Here is a 19,213-nt window from a genome sequence, read left to right as displayed (position 1 = left end):
CCTAAAGTCTATATAATTATTTTATTTTTTTGTCATTTAGCAGACACTCTTATCCAGAGCGACTACAATTAGTGAGTGCATACATTTTTCTTTTTCATACTGGTCCCCCGTGGGAAACGAACCCACAACCCTGGCGTTGCAAACATTTTTACATTTACATTTTACTTTTTAGTCATTTAGCAGACGCTCTTATCCAGAGCGACTTACAGGAGCAATTAGGGTTAAGTGCCTTGCTCAAGGGCACATTTACGTCATTTAGCAGACGCTCTTATCCAGAGCGATTTACACCATGCTCTACCAACTGAGCTACACGGGACTATCTAATCTTCCAAGGTTAGATGGGGAATGCATTAGCACAGCTCTGAGGGATACTACCATGCTGATATAATACGAAGAGCACAGACAGAATTAGAGATAATGCACAGAGAAACATAACTCATTACTAAACTTGGAGTTATAAAGTATCTTCTCGATGACAGGGAAAAGTTTTAAATGTATACATTTGACTGATAAGAGAGAGACTACACCAATTTGGTGTTGCTACGATAAATTGTGTGTGCTTTACCTTTTAGCGGAAACTGTTACGAAAATATCTAAACCAACACATAATACTAAAATGGATCTCTATCTCTGAAATGAGAGAGCAAAGTTAATACAGTACAGGGAGTCCTATTGGAACTTGAAAATCGACATTACTCACATTGTAGACTGAAGGCTACAGAGATTACTCTAATCTAGCCTTTTTGTAATGTATACAGTAGTTGTCCAGTAAAGAGCAAGTCCCACAGAGATCCTATTAATTGAGTTATATATGTAAATCTATGGCAATTCCTATCCATGTGAATGGAAAACAATTGGCATAGAAGAGTACAGTGGCTTGCGAAAGTATTCACGCCCCTTGGCATTTTTCCTATTTTGTTGCTTTACAACCTGGAATTAAAATTGATTTTTTGTGGGGGTTTGTATGATTTTATTTACACAACATGCCTACCACTTTGAAAATGCAAAATATGTTTTATTGTGAAAAAAACAAGAAATAAGACAAAAAAACAGAATACTTGAGCGTGCATAACTATTCAGTCACCCAAAGTCAATACTTTGTAGAGCCACCTTTTGCAGCAATTACAGCTGCAAGTCTCTTGGGGTATATCTCTATAAGCTTGGCACATCTAGCCACTGGGATTTTTGCCCATTCTTCAAGGAAAAACTGCTCCAGCTCCTTCAAGTTGGATGGGTTCCGCTGGTGTACAGCAATATTTAAGTCCTACCACAGATTCTCAATTTAATTGAGGTCTGGGCTTTAACTAGGCCATTCCAAGACATTTAAATGTTTCCCCTTAAACCACTCGAGTGTTGCTTTAGCAGTATGCTTAGGGTCATTGTCCTGCTGGAAGGTGAAACTCCGTCCCAGTCTCAAATCTCTGGAAGACTGAAACAGGTTTCCCGCAAGAATTTCCCTGTATTTAGTACCATCCATCATTCCTTCAATTCTGACCAGTTTCCCAGTCCCTGCCGATGAAAAACATCCCCACAGCATGATGATGCCACCACCATGCTTCACTGGATGGTGTTCTCGGAGTGATGAGAGGTGTTGGGTTTGCGCCAGACATAGTGTTTTCCTTGATGGCCAAAAAGCTAAATTTTTGTCTCATCTGACCAGAGTACCTTCTTCCATATTTTTGGTCTCCCACATGCCTTTTGGCGAACACCAAATGTGTTTGCTTATTTTTTTCTTTAAGCAATGGCTTTTTTCTGATCACTCTTCCGTAAAGCCTAGCTCTGTGGAGTGTACGGCTTAAAGTGGCCCTATGGACAGATACTCCAATCTCCACTGTGGAGTTTTGCAGCTCCTTCAGGGTTATCTTTGGTCTCTTTGTTGCCCCTCTGATTAATGCCCTCCTTGCCTGGTCCGTGAGTTTTGGTGGGCGGCCCTCTCTTGGCAGGTTTGTTGTGGTGCCATATTCTTTCAATTTTTTTTATTATGGATTTAATGGTGCTCCGTGGGATGTTCAAAGTTTCTGATATTTTCTTATAACCCAACCCTGATCTGTACTTCTCCACAACTTTGTCCCTGACCTGGTTGGAGAGCTCATTTGTCTTCATGGTGCCGCTTGCTTGGTGGTGCCCCTTGCTTAGTGGTGTTTTAGACTCTGGGGCCTTTCAGAACAGGTGTATATATACTGAGATCCTGTGACAGATCATGTGACACTTAGATTGCACACAGGTGGACTTTATTTACCTAACTATGTGACTTCTGAAGGTAATTGGTTGCATCAGATCTTATTTAGGGGCTTCATAGCAAAGGGGGTGAATACATATGCACGCACAACTTTTCCGTTATTTATTTTTTAGAATTTTTTGAAACAAGTTATTTTTTTCATTTCACTTCACCAATTTGGACTATTTTGTGTTTGTCCATTACATGAAATCCAAATAAAAATCCATTTAAAGTACAGGTTGTAATGCAACAAAATAGGAAAAACGCCAAGGGGGATGAATACTTTACAAGGCACTGTATGTGTTGTATTTGACCTAGTATCACATATTGTTCTAAGGGTTGCACTGAAAAGTCTAAGTTCTTGAAGTAGGGATGGGGAGTTAGGATGGAGGATGGGGGGATTTAAAAACATGCTTTTATTATTTTATCGTCTCTTTCTGCCCTCCCACAAAGTATAGAACCCACACAGCATCTAGAAAGAGATAATAATTGCCCTTTATCTCTTCCCCTGATTGCTATTGATTTCCTATTACATGTGGTGACTGAAGTTGAGGCAGTGGCTGGAAATTGAACTTTAATGATGTCTCTCATACCAAAATAAACTTTTTCTGAAGACTGACTCTAAAAGCACGTAATAAAGAAGTGGTAAAAAGCACCCCATCTCACTAAGCCTTCTTTAAAATCACCTTTTGTAACCATGAAAATGAGTCATTTGATGATCCTAATGCGAGAAAGGGGAGACTGCATTTTCCAAGATTAAATCCCTTTTTTGTTGGATGTTATGGGCGATAGTCTCCATTCTCGAGATTACATTATTAGCGACATTCCGGCTACTGTAACCAACTCACGATAACAGGCTAAATCAAATCATCAACCTCATTTGGCGAGCAAACTGATAAATAAAACGCTGATTTGATGAGTTTGAGTGGGGTGATTGTGCTAACATTTTCGCTCCTTCTTCAGGACAGATGACTTAGCCATTGTGGCATTCAGAAAAATGGCAGCTCTCACATCAGACTCAGTTTTCTTGCACATCTCTTGGTACAATACAAGACAATGAAGGGGACATTTCTATTCAGGCTGCGAACAGAAAGGCTTTGTGAGGAGTGAGACACTGAATCGATCCTCTCCTGAGTGTAAGCAATGTTTTTCATCTACGCTCGTTTCTCAAAAAATCCCCCTTCCCTCTGTACACATAGCAATGCGCATGCCCCGCCCACCTCAGGATTCTTCCCTTTCCAGTCATTATTGCCCCGTTTTTGTGGGGTGTAAATTAACATAAGCTGCCACATACAGTAATTGTCACTGGATCTATTCATGAAAAGCAATGCACACTCCAACTGTTGCTTGTAAAAAAGTGAATTTTCGTATTGTTTTTACGATCCCACAAACGTCTGTTGAGACTGTGTGACACATGCCAGTCCCCTTCAAAATGTCACCAATGGAACATGTGGTTTTTGATTTGCATGTATTTTAAAGCTGACGCTTGTATGTTTAATGTGTCATTGTAGTCTTTATTGGCCAAACAGATGAAATCCTTCAGCATGGGAGTTCAATTGACAAGGTCTGTACACGACCGAGAGTTATAGTACAGAATAGTACAATAAGAGTGGTACTGCAGTACCTTAATTAAAAACACTGTATTTTATAACATTGTCCCCCAACCCACACACACACACTCACATACACAGGCACACAGTACCCCACCCCTCTCCTCCACCTCCTCATCAACCTCCTCCATTTACACCTACATTCCTCTATGCACATCTCCGTTGTGCTGCACTAATTACAAGTGTGTGTGGTCAAAGCATTTTACTTTGAGAAGGAAGGAAGGTGAAGGAGGGGGCGGAAGGAGGGGACTTCACAGACAGACACAGACACACTCTTTCTCTCTGCTTGGCATATCTGACAGCTCAATCATGACTTATTTTAGTTCAGGACCAGGCCCCACCCCCACTCCTAACTTGGAGAAATACTGACTGTGAAAAAACACATGAAAGAAAAAATGAATGATTTCCTCTGCATCTGAGGGCAAGCTGACACATTAATTGACGCATTAAAGTGGAGAGTAAATAATGACTTGCGGGATGAGGCTGGTGTGAGCTTCGTGGATCTGGAGCGCCACCCTGTGGTTGAAGATTAAAAGAAACACACACACACACTCAAATATGTGTTGTTGTTGTTTTTTTACATGTGGGCCTTGGACAGAAGAAAAAAAAACTGCTCTCAAATTCTTTGTGTGACCACCCGCCAATGTGGATGGTAAGAATAGACATTCTACCAGCCAATGCCAAAATCGATCAGCATTTGGCTAGAGGCTGGTGTTAATTTCCCACCTCACTACTGTGTACACAATATTCTGGGATGATATAGGAGACAGAGGAGAATGCGATCGTTGCACAAGTGTGTGTTCAACCTTTGCTAGTAGGCCTACACATAACATCACACCGCATGGACCCACACATCACACAAAAATACATTGAGACAGACTATAGGCCCTCTGTCCCTTTGCAAACTCATTTTCTTTGTGACTCCACCCGGCACGCTCCTTCCCGACAAAATCCATAATTTCTATTTGATGGTGCAGTCAACTGGGTTTCTGGAGGACGCTGGGCTGATATTGATGCGTCTCATTTCGGGTCTGCTGGGGACACCAATTACCCTTTCGAGAGTCTTTTGGGTAAAGATACTGGTGTACGTGTGTGTGTGTGTGTGCGTGTACGTGTGTATGTGTGTGTGTGTGTGTGTGTGTGTGTGTGTGTGTTTTGTCCGTCTGTTGTAACGGATATTGCAGTTGCACAAGCAGGACACAGTCCCTACACTTTGGACACATTTTGTGCGATAATGTAGGCTAATCTTTATAGTTGCTGCAATATCGTAGTCCCTGAAAAAAGAACGCTACTTGACTGCCTGTCTGCCTCCTGCACAGCTTAGCCAATGTTTTCAATGATGATGAAAAAAGGACATTCAATCGCTAATTAGACTGCGAGTCTGTGTATGCTGCGTTTCCCCTCTGGGCAGCCGAACGTTGTAGGCAGCCGAGCATGTATCCGGACCGGTAAAAAGAGTCTGACAACGGGCGAGTTCGTTTTACATAGCCTGGTGCCATAGTTATGCCATATACAGTGCCTTCAGAAAGTATTCACACCCCTTTTTCCACATTTTGTTGTGTTACAGCCTGAATTTAAAATGGATTTCATTTAGATTTTATGTCCCTGATCTACACACAAAACCCCACAATGTCAAAGGGGAATTATGTATTTAGAAATTCTACAAATTAGCTGAAATGTCTTGAGTCAGTAGGTATTCAACCCCTTTGTTATGGCAAGCCTAAATAAATTCAGAAGTAAAAATGTGCTTAGCAAGTCAGATAATAAGTTGCATGGACTAACTCTGTCTGCAATAATGGTGTTTAACATGATTTTTGAATGACTATGCCATCTCTGTCCCCCACACATACAATTATCTGTAAGGTGCCTGAGTCGAGCACCGATTCAACGACAAAGACCAGGGAGGTTTTCCAATGCCTCGCAAAGAAGGGCACCTATTGGTAGATGGGTAAACATTTTTTAAAGCAAACACTGAATATCCTTTTGAGCATGGTGAAGTTATTAATTGCACTTTGGATGGTGTATCAATACACCCAGTCACTACAAAATTACAGGTGTCCTTCCTAACTCAGTTGACAGAGAGGAAGGAAACCGCTCAGGGATTTCACAATGAGGCCAAAGTTGATTTTAAACCAGTTACCAGTTATGTACAGGCTGTGGAGAAAACTGAGGAGGGGTCAACAATATTGTAGTTACTCCACAATACTAACTTAAATGACAGAGTGAAAAGAAGGAAGCCTGTACAGAATATAAAGTATTCCAAAACATGCATTCTGTTTGCAATAAGGCACTAAAGTAAAACTGCAAAAATGTGGCAAATAAATGAACTTTATGTCCTGAATACAACGTGTTATGTTTGGGGAAAATCCAACACAACACATCACTGAGTAACACTTCATATTTTGAAGGATGGTGGTGGCTGCATCATGTTATGGTCATGCTTGTCATCGGCAAGGAAAAGGGAGTTCTTTAGGATAAAAAGAAAAGGAATAGAGCTAAGACAAGGCAAAATCCTAGAGGAAAACTTTGTTCAGTGTGCTTTCCAACAGCCACTGGGAGACAAATTCACCTTTCAGCAGGACAATAACCTAAAACGCACGGCCAAATATACACTGGAGTTTTTATGATAAAAAGAAAAGGAACAGAGCTAAGCACAGGCAAAGTCCTAGAGGAAAACCTGGTTCAGATACTGTGAGACAAATCCAACAGACACTGTGAGACATATCCACCTTTCAGCAGGACAATAACCTAAAACGCAAGGCCAAATATACACTGGAGTTACTTACCTGAGTGGCCTAGTTACAGTTTTGACTTAAATCGGCATGAAAATCTATGGCAAGACTTGAAAATGTCTGTCTAGCAATGATGAACAACCAATTTGACAGAGCTTGAAGAATTGTAAAAATAATAATGGCAAATATTGTACAATCCAGGTTTGCAAATCTCTTACAGATTTATACAGAAAGACTTACAGCTGTAATCACTGCCAAAGGTGATTCTAACATGTATTGACTCAGGGGGGTTGAATAATTATATAATCAAAATATATGAGTTCTCTAGTTCTTCAGACATCCAAAAGTAAAAAACTGGTAAACTCACACGCACGCAGGTACAGATCAGGGTACCAAGTGCCCTGAATTCATATGTTGGTAGTCAAAAGTGAGTTACCCGCCTTACATTATGCGCCACCTGGAAGAACACTATAAATTAAATCCCTTAATAACTGATGTATGAGTGTGTGTTTGTTACCACTTACCAGAGATACTTGCTTCATGGTGTCCCTCCAGGTCTTGTCGACGGCAGTGAAGCGGCGTCCCTCCTCTGGCATTTGGGCCATGATGTCTGGGGAGCTGAAGATGGGCTCTAGGTAGAGCCAGGTGGACTGCACCTTCAGCCACTCGTCCAGGATCTCCTGCAGCAGCAGAAGCTTGCCTTCCCAGTCCCTGGTGATGGATGGATGAATGGATTAATACATCAGGGTCATATTTATTAGGGCACACCATATCAAAAAAAAAAAAAAAATTGGATTTGAGATCCAATGTGTCATATTTGGCAAAAGTACAGAATGTCACCTTTTATTTGAGGGTATTTTCATATCTGTTTTACCGTTTAGAAATTAAAGCACTTTATGTATCTAGTCCCCCCCATTTGAAGGTGTCATAGGTATAGTGGGTAAAGGCTCTGGGGGCGCGGCTCTGATGCATCCTGCAGTGTGTGCGACGTTTGGTGTGGCATTCTTTTATGTTTTTAATTGACTTTGTTTGTAAACCATCTGTCAACGATTGCTTTACAGTGGTGGGGCGTTGGACTGATCTTGTTGATTGTGTACATACCTACAAACAGACTAAGTTATGAAAACGCTGCTGACAGCGGAATCCAATACAGCAGAGTTCCTACTACAATGCAACTCAAACACAAACGCAATGGATATCCCAATGGCACATCTAATTCATGATTGTCTGCGAATGGATTACAAACCCAAACGCAAACGTGGAAAACACGGGGGAATCAGATAGAGACGTAAAAAATTTAAGAACAAACTTCCCTTACCCACCACCTTGCTGATCAACACCCAGTCACTGAGGGGGAAAGCAGATGAGCTGTCGGACAGGGAAGTGGGGCCGGCCGGCTTCACACTGGTCAGAGCGGACCGTGATCTGACCGTCACAGGGAAACATCACGGCGGGGTCGTCTGCCTGCTTGTCAGGGACCAGTGGTGTAAATTGATCCTGGTAAGAGAGAGACTCTGTACCCCCGACATCGAACTGCTTTCTGTGTCACTGCAACCCCACTATCTGCCCCGTGAGTTCCCCCAATTGTTTGTTACCGTTGTGTAAATTCAACCAAAAGCTAATATAGCAAAGGCATCAGAGATTATTCATAATCTGTCACAGAAACGGGAATCCATCTCCCCCGACGCACCCACATTTATTTGAGGGGATTTTAACAACTGCACTTTGCACAAGGTTCTGCGCATGTACCACCAGTATGTGAAATGTCACACTACGAAAAATAAGACTCTTGATCTGTGCTATGGGACAATACCAAATGCCACCACCAGCCCCCCCCCCCTGGGGACATCAGACCACAATGTTGCCTACCTCTGGCCAACCTACTGTCGGCTCCTGGAGAGGGAGAAACATACAGTTAAAACTGTCCAGATCTGGAATGACAATAGTATCACTCGTCTCCAAGGGTGTTTTGACTGTACTATGTGGGAGATATTTGAGGACAGCTCTGATCTTAATGAACTCACAGATGTTGTTTCAGACTATGTAAATGTCTATGTTGAGTCAGTTGTGCCTCATAAACCTGGAAAATCTTCCCTAACAATAAGCCTTTGGTATCAAAAAATCTAAAATCACTACTTAATAGAAAGAAGGCAATTCATGCTGACGGTGATAGACAGGCTTTAAGAGATGTACAACGTGAGATCAGAAGACAGATACTGGTGGACAAGGAGGCTTTGAGAAAATTGTGAAAAGTCACATTCTCAGCGCCACCCAGAAGCTCCTCGACCCGTTTCGGTTTGCCTATCAGCCCAGTAGAGGAGTTGATGACACCATTCTTCCTCTCCTCAACATGGTCTATAGACATCTAGAGGGTGCCAAATCCCATATCAGGGTTCTGTTTGTTGACTTTTCTTCTGCCTTCAACACAATCCAGCCTTACATTCTGGCACAGAGACTCATAACATGCTGACCACACCGCTCACGTTACGTGCGCGAGTGTTGCAAAATAAATGTACACATACATGTTATTCAATCATTTCATCCAAACTGCTCGCGCGCATCTGCGTAGCCAGGCGCTAAAATATAACTCTATTTTTGACTCTTGATGTGCTGCAAGACCAGCCTCTCCCATCTCCTCATTGATTTTTAGGAGCATATACCCACGTGGGTGATTGAAAGATGAAGGAGCTCCACACTCCAGTCCAGTTGGTGGTGGTAATGCACCTTAAAGTTGGTTGCCAACCGCCATTTAAAGTCCAAAGAAGAAGAAGAAGACTGAAGGAGGAGAAATCACTAGAAACTAACTAGGTTTGCCCCTTTATCTGTGGATGAATTGTCGGAGTAGAGGACCTTGTGCATTTCAGGTAAAATAACAACCCAATGTTTATATCCCAGGACAAATTAAATAGCAACAGCAAGCTAGCTAGCTAAATTGCCATGAATGTTTCATGCGTTTCGACCTGTCCCCAAATTAATATAGTTGGTTCAGAGTTCGTTTTGATAGTTCAACCTGCGTGTCCTGATCGCCTCTGCTGTGGATGGACAACATCAACATGCGTGCGATGGCGCACACGGACGCACACACGTGCCCGTTCTAGGCAGCATGTAAGGGACTTCTCCTTAGATGGGGGGCTGGTTTTGTGGCTGTTGGTCACAGCAGGTCAAGGTGGGTCCCACGTGTCTGACATTCGCACCACCAACATAGGCTCCCCACAGGGATGTGTTTTGTCCCCACTCCTGTACATCTTGTACACTAATAGTTGTACTACTTCCCATCCTGACACCTAGTTAAATTTGCTGATGACACTGCCTTGATCAGCCTGTTGCATGATGACGAGAAACACCATGGCCCGGTCCTAAAATGACTTTGTAGAGTGGTGTGATGAATCACACTTGGATCGCAATGCCAACAAGACCAAAGAAATGTGCATAGACTTCAGGAAGTTAACAACACCTACCTCTGCAACATCTACCAGAGGTCAGAACATAGAGATTGTAGAGGAATACAAATATCTGGGTGTCCTCTTGGACAATAAGCTTCAGTGGAATTGATGTACAAACCTGATCTACAAAAAGAGTCAACAGAGACTACTTTCTCAAATAGCTGGGCTCGTTTAATGTTGACTGTACTATACTGACTCTGTTTTACAAATCTTTAATTGAGAGTATTTTAACGTTTTGTATTGTTTGATGGTTTGGCAATGCCACTGTCAGCCATAAAAATATGCTGAGAAGGATTATCACCACAGCAAGCAAGGTATTTGGAGTCAAACAGACATGCTTGGATTATATCTTTAAGGTCAGGGCCCTCAGCAAAGCTCACAAAATCATTTTAGACCCAAGCCACCCCCTGTACCCAGATGTTGAGCTACTCCCCTCTGGGTGTAGTTATAGGGCACCCCCTGGCAGGAAAAACAGAACTAGACAATAATTTGTGCCAGGTGTGATATCCCTCCTAAACAGCTCAGGCTAATGTTCCTATCGATCCAGTAAGGCCAGCAGGCTAGTCTCTTTTTATTAGTATGTAACTGTTATGAATGTTATATTGTCAATTTGTTTTCTACTGTACTTAAACGCCACTTTAAACGCGTACATGATACTGCAACAACATTTCCCCATGGGGACAATAAAGTCAGTAAAGTAAAGTATAGTGCCTTCAGAAAGTATTCATACCTAGGGCTGTTACGGTGACCGTATTACCGCAGTCAAATTCCATTTGACCGTTTAGTCATGGTAACTAGTCTTCTCCAAGCTCTGATGCTGCCGATGTTCATTAGTAGCCTACCAAACTTGCTAACCGTCTGGTACTCAACACTCTATTGTCCCTCTAATCACTCTGACATCAATGCAAATGTAATCGAAAATCTAATCAAAAACTTAATGAGAACCCATGAGGTCATGTTGCGCAACATTTCTATAGGCTATGCAATTGCACGAGAAAACAAGAATTCTGATGTCCTCAGAGGACTACATCAGCGTTCTATAGGCTAGGCCTACTATATTTATTTGTCAACTTTCCTAATATTAAGCACATTACTTCTCTTTACTACAGGAGTATAATCTACCTGGCTGGCATGAAAAAAAAAAAAAAAGTCCTCCATTCACTATTTAAGTGCATAGATTAAATGTATTGTTTTTCCCCTGTTTCGAGACAGGTGCATGATAATGGTCCATTCTAAATCAAAACTAATTTCACGAATATATTATTTAGTATATGTAAAGACAAGATTAAATCAAGAATAGTCTGATGGGTGACAATATTAGCCTATCACTTGTGAATGATGCCCAGCTTGTGTGCAGTAAGCCAAGAAACAGCGCATGCATTTTCTTGCAACGTTTTCAAATCCCCTCATGTAGCCTAGCCCATAGGCCTATATGTTTTGATAAGGTTCGTATCACAACTAAAGTGGCCAAATAACTTCTTAAAATTAAGCACATTAATCCGCTTTACAACCGCTGTAAAGCCTGCCAAACTGGCATACATAGGTGGCGCATGAGTTTCAAGTTTGCGTAAGATAATTTTCAGCATAAAAATGCACCTTAATAATAAAGCATTACACGCAAAATAGCATTTGTGGTCACTTTTGAGAATGTTTTTTCTTCCCGCTAATTGATTGCATTTTGGAACATTTGCGCTTATAGCCTACTGCCGTGTGTGCATTGCTGCGCTTACAATGTGAAGAATTGGCCTAAGAGTTTATCAACATTTTAAGCTAAATGTTCTAATCTGTTGCATCAGCCTCACTGCTTTTAAAAGTTGTTGTTTTTATGCGAGTGGTTGTATTAATTTGGGATCTATCGCATCCCACAACTGTCCCAGACTATGTTTGGAATATTTATTTATTGCACAGAATAGGTCAACTTTTGTACTATGGGGGATAGTAGATTGACTTGGCTAGTGCTTTCGCTGTTCGTTCGGCCTACTCATCTTGTTGGTTAATGAAAAGTTAATGTAGACAGTTCTTCCAACATTTTCAATATGCGCCTCGGAATTCGATAAGAAGGACGCGCGTAGTTGTGTCTGTCTTCACTTGTAGCCTACTTCGGAGCCGAGATAGATGCCTGTGAAAAGAACCCGATCACATGATGGGCATTGGCTAATAAGAATTGAGATAACTGAGAGAACCATGTGAGTGAGAGGTGCTTCGGAACGCGCAGCCGGGAGAAGGGAATTATAATTATTATATTCAGCCAAGGGCACAATGGCCACAAAAGGCATGGAATTTTTTAGGGGTCATTATGGACACACTAGGGGGATGCCGCCGGGAAATTGGAGGCATTAACAAGTGCTTGTCAAGTTGTGAATGAGAGACTGATGAAGTGTGTGTAGCCTGCGCAAATAACAAAGCAGATCTCATGCCTTTCATGTGACTTTTTTCAAATCATCATTAGAGTCGCATGATGCATCAATACCCAATAATGACAGAGTGAAAAAAAATTGGGGGAATGTTAGCAAATGTATTGAAAATTAAATACAGAAATATCTAATTTACATAAGTATTCAAGCCCTGAGCCAATACATGTTAGAATCGACTTTGGCAGCAATTATAGCTGTGAGTCTTTCTGGGTAAGTCTCTAAGAGATTTCCACACCTGGATTGTACAATATTTGCACATTATTATTTTTAAAATTATTCAAGCTCTGACAAGTTGGTTGTTGATCATTGCTACACAGCCATTTTCCAGTCATGTCATAGATTTTCAAGTCGATTTAAGTCAAAACTGTAACTAGGCCACTCAGGAACATTCAATGTCGTCTTGGTAAGCAACTCCAGTGTATATTTGGCCTTGTGTTTTAGGCTATTGTCCTGCTGAAAGGTGAATTTGTCTCCCAGTGTCTGTTGGAAAGCAGACTGAACCAGGTTTTCCTCTAGGATTTTGCCTGTGCTAAGCTCTATTCCTTTTCTTTTTATCCTAAAAAACTCCCTTGCCGATGACAAACATATCTACCAGTAGGGTCGTTCCACTAAATGGGTGCCTTTTGGGCATGCAAACTTAAAAATGTACTTTCAAATATTTGTTCTTTCAACATTCAATTGCATGAAGGATATGTTTAGCCTATGGAAAAACACATTTTCCCATCTCAGGCATTAACATCCTATGAACTAAGAGCATTTTATCTGCACTTGTACCACACTGTCTGTCAACCCTGTTACGGACACTAATGTAGCTAACTGCCTAACTATTATTTAAAAGCATGTTTGAGATAAATCCAAAAATGTTCTCATTGATCAAGTATCCCTTGTACAAATAAACTCACATATAATATCAAACTGATAACGTTACAGTTGGGCCTCTAACAAGGTTGATGATAACAGGGTTGAGGTTTTAGGTGAAGATCGGCTATTACTCCTCATATGGTGAAGAGCATGGGACCACATGGTGTTCATGAAATTAGTAATTATACATACAGTGGGGAAAAAAAGTATTTAGTCAGCCACCAATTGTGCAAGTTCTCCCACTTAAAAAGATGAGAGAGGCCTGTAATTTTCATCATAGGTACACGTCAACTATGACAGACAAATTGAGAAAACACATTCCAGAAAATCACATTGTAGGATTTTTAATGAATTTATTTGCAAATTATGGTGGAAAATAAGTATTTGGTCACCTACAAACAAGCAAGATTTCTGGCTCTCACAGACCTGTAACTTCTTCTTTAAGAGGCTCTTCTGTCCTCCACTTGTTACCTGTATTAATGGCACCTGTTTGAACTTGTTATCAGTATAAAAGACACCTGTGCACAACCTCAAACAGTCACACTCCAAACTCCACTATGGCCAAGACCAAAGAGCTGTCAAAGGACACCAGAAACAAAATTGTAGACCTGCACCAGGCTGGGAAGACTGAATCTGCAATAGGTAAGCAGCTTGGTTTGAAGAAATCAACTGTGGGAGCAAATATTAGGAAATGGAAGACATACAAGACCACTGATAATCTCCCTCGATCTGGGGCTCCACGCAAGATCTCACCCCGTGGGGTCAAAATGATCACAAGAACGGTGAGCAAAAATCCCAGAACCACACGGGGGGACCTAGTGAATGACCTGCAGAGAGCTGGGACCAAAGTAACAAAGCCTACCACCAGTAACACACTACGCCGCCAGTGACTCAAATCATGCAGTGCCAGATGTGTCCCCCTGCTTAAGCCAGTACATGTCCAGGCCCGTCTGAAGTTTGCTAGAGTGCATTTGGATGATCCAGAAGAGGATTGGGAGAATGTCATATGAAACCAAAATAGAACTTTTTGGTAAAAACTCTACTTGTCGTGTTTGGAGGACAAAGAATGCTGAGTTGCATCCAAAGAACACCATACCTACTGTGAAGCATGGGGGTGGAAACATCATGCTTTGGGGCTGTTTTTCTGCAAAGGGACCAGGACGACTGATTCGTGTAAAGGAAAGAATGAATGGGGCCATGTATCGTGAGATTTTGAGTGAAAACCTCCTTCCATCAGTAAGGGCATTGAAGATGAAACGTGGCTGGGTCTTTCTGCATGACAATGATCCCAAACACACCGCCCGGGCAACGAAGGAGTGGCTTCGTAAGAAGCATTTCAAGGTCCTGGAGTGGCCTAGCCAGTCTCCAGATCTCAACCCCATAGAAAATCTTTGGAGGGAGTTGAAAGTCCGTGTTGCCCAGCGACAGCCCCAAAACATCACTGCTCTAGAGGAGATCTGCATGGAGGAATGGGCCAAAATACCAGCAACAGTGTATGAAAACCTTCTGAAGACATACAGAAAACATTTGACCTGTGTCATTGCCAACAAAGGGTATATAACAAAGTATTGAGAAACTTTTGTTATTGACCAAATACTTATTTTCCACCATAATTTGCAAATAAATTCATAAAAAATCCTACAATGTGATTTTCTGGATTTTTTTTCCTCATTTTGTCTGTCATAGTTGACGTGTACCTATGATGAAATTTACAGGCCTCTCTCATCTTTTTAAGTGGGAGAACTTGCACAATTGGTGGCTGACTAAATACTTTTTTGCCCCACTGTATGTTCCAAACATAATGAAAATTAAATCAAATTCCAGTTTTCCTCAAATGAATTGAGCGAACAGGCTTGACGTGTTGAGCTCGACCACCTCAGTCAAAGATGATAAAACACTTTATAAATAGACCAAAAAGAGAAAAGACTTACTTCCTTTTCCACCATGCTGTTCAGAGGAACCAAACAATGTCACCTGCTGTGAATCATTTAACTTGGTGGAATGGTCCATTATTTTAAAGGGGTAAATTGTTTGCATAACAGGGTTGGCCTTAAAATGAGAGACAGATGTAAATGCATCACTAATCACATGAATATAAATAATAATCTTCAGAAATGACTTTGCCAAAGCAGCAAACAAACAAGGCCTTTACAATGATGGTGAAAATTGGGAGAGATGTTGGGATTAAGTGGGCTGAAATCTTCCTAGAAGTGACACAGGTTTGACGGAGGGACATGTCAAAATGCTGAATTTTGGCACTTTAGCAACCCTTTATTCATATTAAAAATCAGATTTATTGAATTCTCCATGTGATCTATATTAAAGTGCACTTAATTTAATATAACAGGCTTTTAAAATGCAATATTGGTGCATCATTTCTACTTAAAATATGAAAGGGCACCCATTTCGTGGAATGACCCAGTAAAGAATGTTATGTTGACAACACAGTTAGAACACCCACCCACATGACCATTACGCCTTGTGGATCGAATCGTTGTCAATAAAGGTGGTAATTGGGAGAATATTCAGTGTGCACACCGTATCTAAAAAAATAATAATAATAATATGGAAAACAAAAACAAGCAGTTCTTATTGGAACTTCCTGTTTCAGTAGATTTTCTACCGTTTGGTGCCAAATGAATATGACCCAGACAAGTACTGTGTAAGCCATATGTGTACGATTTAATTGGAGAATATTGTACAAAATGCACAGTACTTTTTAACTGTAATTTAAACTCCTCAACTGCTCACCTAATTTTATACCGCCCCCCTCCTCACCTGATCTCAGCCTCGAAGGGCTTGATGAAGGGCGAGCCCCGCATGGTCTGCGTCTTGACGATGTGGTCATCTAGCAGCATCTGCACCTCGTCCACCGACGACAGGATGGACGTGCCAGTCTCGCGGTAGGGCAGCAGGGCAAAGTCCATGTCGCCCCACTCCAGCGCCATCTTCTCCATGGCCTTCTCCAGCGAGTGCTCCTTGCTGGCCGCCTCGCTGACGCCCTCGAAGCTGGCCAGGTGGGCCTCCAGGCGCAGTGGCAGGAAGCGGGCCACGCAGGCGCCCTCCTCGGCTGGACGCAGCGGGAAGCCCACCACCGCCGACATGGCGTCCCAGTGGCGGTCGCGCAACCCCGGGTTACACAGCACCTTAGTTGGAGGGGATTTGGTTTACTGTTTAGTCTCTTGTGTCATATACTGTGCCTGCGTCCTAAATCACCAGAGTCCATAGCTACAGTAGTAGTGCACTACATAGGGAATAGGTTGCCATTTGGGAAGCATCCAGTATGCAGTGTCTTGGCTAAGAGTTGGGTCAATGAGCCTTGGGTAACACAGCACCTAGGGTTACACAGCAACAGCAGCAGGCAGTGTCATGTACTGTATCCTCATATTACTGGGAAATGTATGATGCTATTGTTAAACTGTTGAGAACTAGCTGTAAAGGATTAGTGTTGGGTGACATGAGTTGGCCACTCCAATACAAGGTAAAAGTTATTTGAGATCTAGTGGAAAGTGCTACATGAATACAATCAATTAATTCACTGTCAGTAGTAGACAGAATAATAATACATCTAAATCAGTGCATAAATCATGAGCGTCGGTGTGATGTGAAAGGGACTGGGCCCGGTTTCGCGATAGCAATGGAACTTAGGCTTACAAGTATTTTAACGATGCATCTTTCCTACAACGGCCAAAGATGTAACATGCGTTGCCCAAAAGACTACGCAGAGAGAACGGTCGCTAAGTGCGTCGTTGGAGCATGTGTCGATACTGATAGGATCGAAAGAAAGGGAGTGCTGCTCTCAGATCAGCTTTCTCCATTAAAATCTTACCTTAACATTATAATTATTTCACAATACTGACGACGAATCAGCTCCTAGAGAGATACTACCACCTACGGCTGCAAATATCAAGGCGGTTAATTCTAATAAAATGCACAAAATCACCGATTTGGCACATCATTGTGTACATGTTAGGCTACACATCATGAAATATATTGAGACAAATTACAGATAGTAGCAAGTAGCAAAAAAGAACTCAACTGACTGAACATGAAATGTATTTCAAAAAGATTGAAATAGACCTATAGCCTACTGTTCACACGGATTGTACAAAACATTAGGAACACCTGTTCTTTCCATGATGTAGACTGGCCAGATGAATCCAGGTGAAAGCTATGATCCCTTATTGATGTCACTTGTTAAATCCACTTCAATCAGTGTAGATGGATGGGAGGAGACAGGATAAAGAAGGATTTTTAAGCCTTGAAACAATTAAGACATGGATTGTGTATATGTGCCATTCAGAGGGGGAATGTGCAAGACAAAATATTTCAAATCAAATCACAATGTATTGGTCACATACATATTTAGCAGATGTTATTGCGACTGGAGCGAAATGCTCGTGTTCCTAGCTCCAACAGTGCAGTAATATCTAACATTTCACAACAATACACACAAATCTAAAAGTAAAATAATGGAATTAAGAAATATATAAATATTAGGATGAGCAATTTCGGAGTCCAGAGTATATACATACATATATACACTACTGTTCAAAAGTTTGGGGTCACTTAGAAATGTCCTTGTTTTAGAAAGAAAAGCACATTTTTTGTTCATTAAAATAACATAAAATTGATCAGAAATACAGTGTAGACATTGTTAATGTTTTAAATGACTACCGACCCGTAGCACTGACGTCTGTAGCCATGAAGTGCTTTGAAAGGCTGGTCATGGCTCACAACAACACCATTATCCCAGAAACCCTAGACCCACTCCACAGATGACACAATCTCTATTGCACTCCACACTGCCCTTTCCCACCTGGACAAGAGGAACACCTACGTGAGAATGCTATTCATTGACTACAGCTCAGCATTAAACACCATAGTGCCCTCAAAGCTCATCACTAAGCTAAGGATCCTGGACTTCCTGACGGGCCGCCCCCAGGTGGTAAGGGTAGGTAACAACACATCTGCCACACTGATCCTCAACACGGGGGCCCCTCTGGGGTGGGTGCTCAGTCCCCTCCTGTACTCCCTGTTCACCCATGACTGCATGGCCAGGCACGATTCCAACACCATCATTAAGTTTGCAGATGACACAACAGTGGTAGGCCTGATCACCGACAACGATGAGACAGCTTATAGGGAGGAGGTCAGAGACTTGGTCATGTGGTGCCAGGATAACAACCTCTCCCTCAACGTGACCAAGACAAATGAGATGATTGTGGACTACAGGAAAAAAAACAGGACTGAGCACGCCCCAATTCTCATTGACGGGGCTGTAATGGAACAGGTTGAGAGCTTCAAGTTCCTTGGTGTCCACATCACCAACGAACTATCATGGTCCAAACACACCAAGACAGTCGTGAAGAGGGCACGACAAAGCCTATTCCCTGACTGAAAAGATTTGGCATGGGTCCTCAGATCCTCAAAAAATTCCACAGCTGCACCATCGAGAGCATCCTGACTGGTTGCATCACCTCCTGGTATGGCAACTGCTAGCCTCCGACCGCAATGCACTACAGAGGGTAGTGCGTACGGCCCAGTACATCATTGGGGCCAAGCTTCCTGCCATCCAGGACCTCTATACAAGGCGGTGTCAGAGGAAGGCCCTAAAAAAGACTCCAGCCACCCTAGTCATAGACTGTTCTCTCTGCTACCGCACGGCAAGCAGTACCGGAGTGCCAAGTCTAGGTCCAAAAGACTTCTCAACAGCTTCTACCCCCAAGCCATAAGACTCCTGAACAGCTAATCATGGCTACCCAAACTATTTGCACTGCCCCCCATCCCCCACCCTATCTTTTTACGCTGCTGATACTCTGTTAATTATTTATGCATAGTCACTTTAACTCTACCCACATGTACATATTACCTCAACTACCTCAACTAGCCGGTGCCCCTGCACATTGACTCTGCACCGGTACCCCCCTGTATA

General features: G+C 42.1%; 1 protein-coding gene across 3 annotated transcripts in view; it reads right to left on the bottom strand.

Moving 5' to 3' along the window:
- The window catches only part of dnah7 (dynein, axonemal, heavy chain 7), a 222,361-nt gene that overhangs the window by 160,701 nt on the left and 42,447 nt on the right, over window positions 1–19,213 (bottom strand). For all 3 annotated transcript variants that reach the window (XM_045206528.1, XM_045206529.1, XM_045206530.1), the window contains exons 18-19: window positions 16,057–16,424; window positions 7,085–7,271 (exon numbers count right to left, since the gene is read on the bottom strand). In XM_045206528.1, coding sequence (XP_045062463.1) covers window positions 7,085–7,271; window positions 16,057–16,424 — 555 coding nt within the window. The remainder of the gene's footprint in view (window positions 1–7,084; window positions 7,272–16,056; window positions 16,425–19,213) is intronic.

The sequence above is a fragment of the Coregonus clupeaformis genome, chromosome 23, assembly GCF_020615455.1.
Source record: "Coregonus clupeaformis isolate EN_2021a chromosome 23, ASM2061545v1, whole genome shotgun sequence".
Taxonomy (NCBI): domain Eukaryota; kingdom Metazoa; phylum Chordata; class Actinopteri; order Salmoniformes; family Salmonidae; genus Coregonus; species Coregonus clupeaformis.
This window is presented reverse-complemented; position numbering and strand designations above follow the sequence as displayed.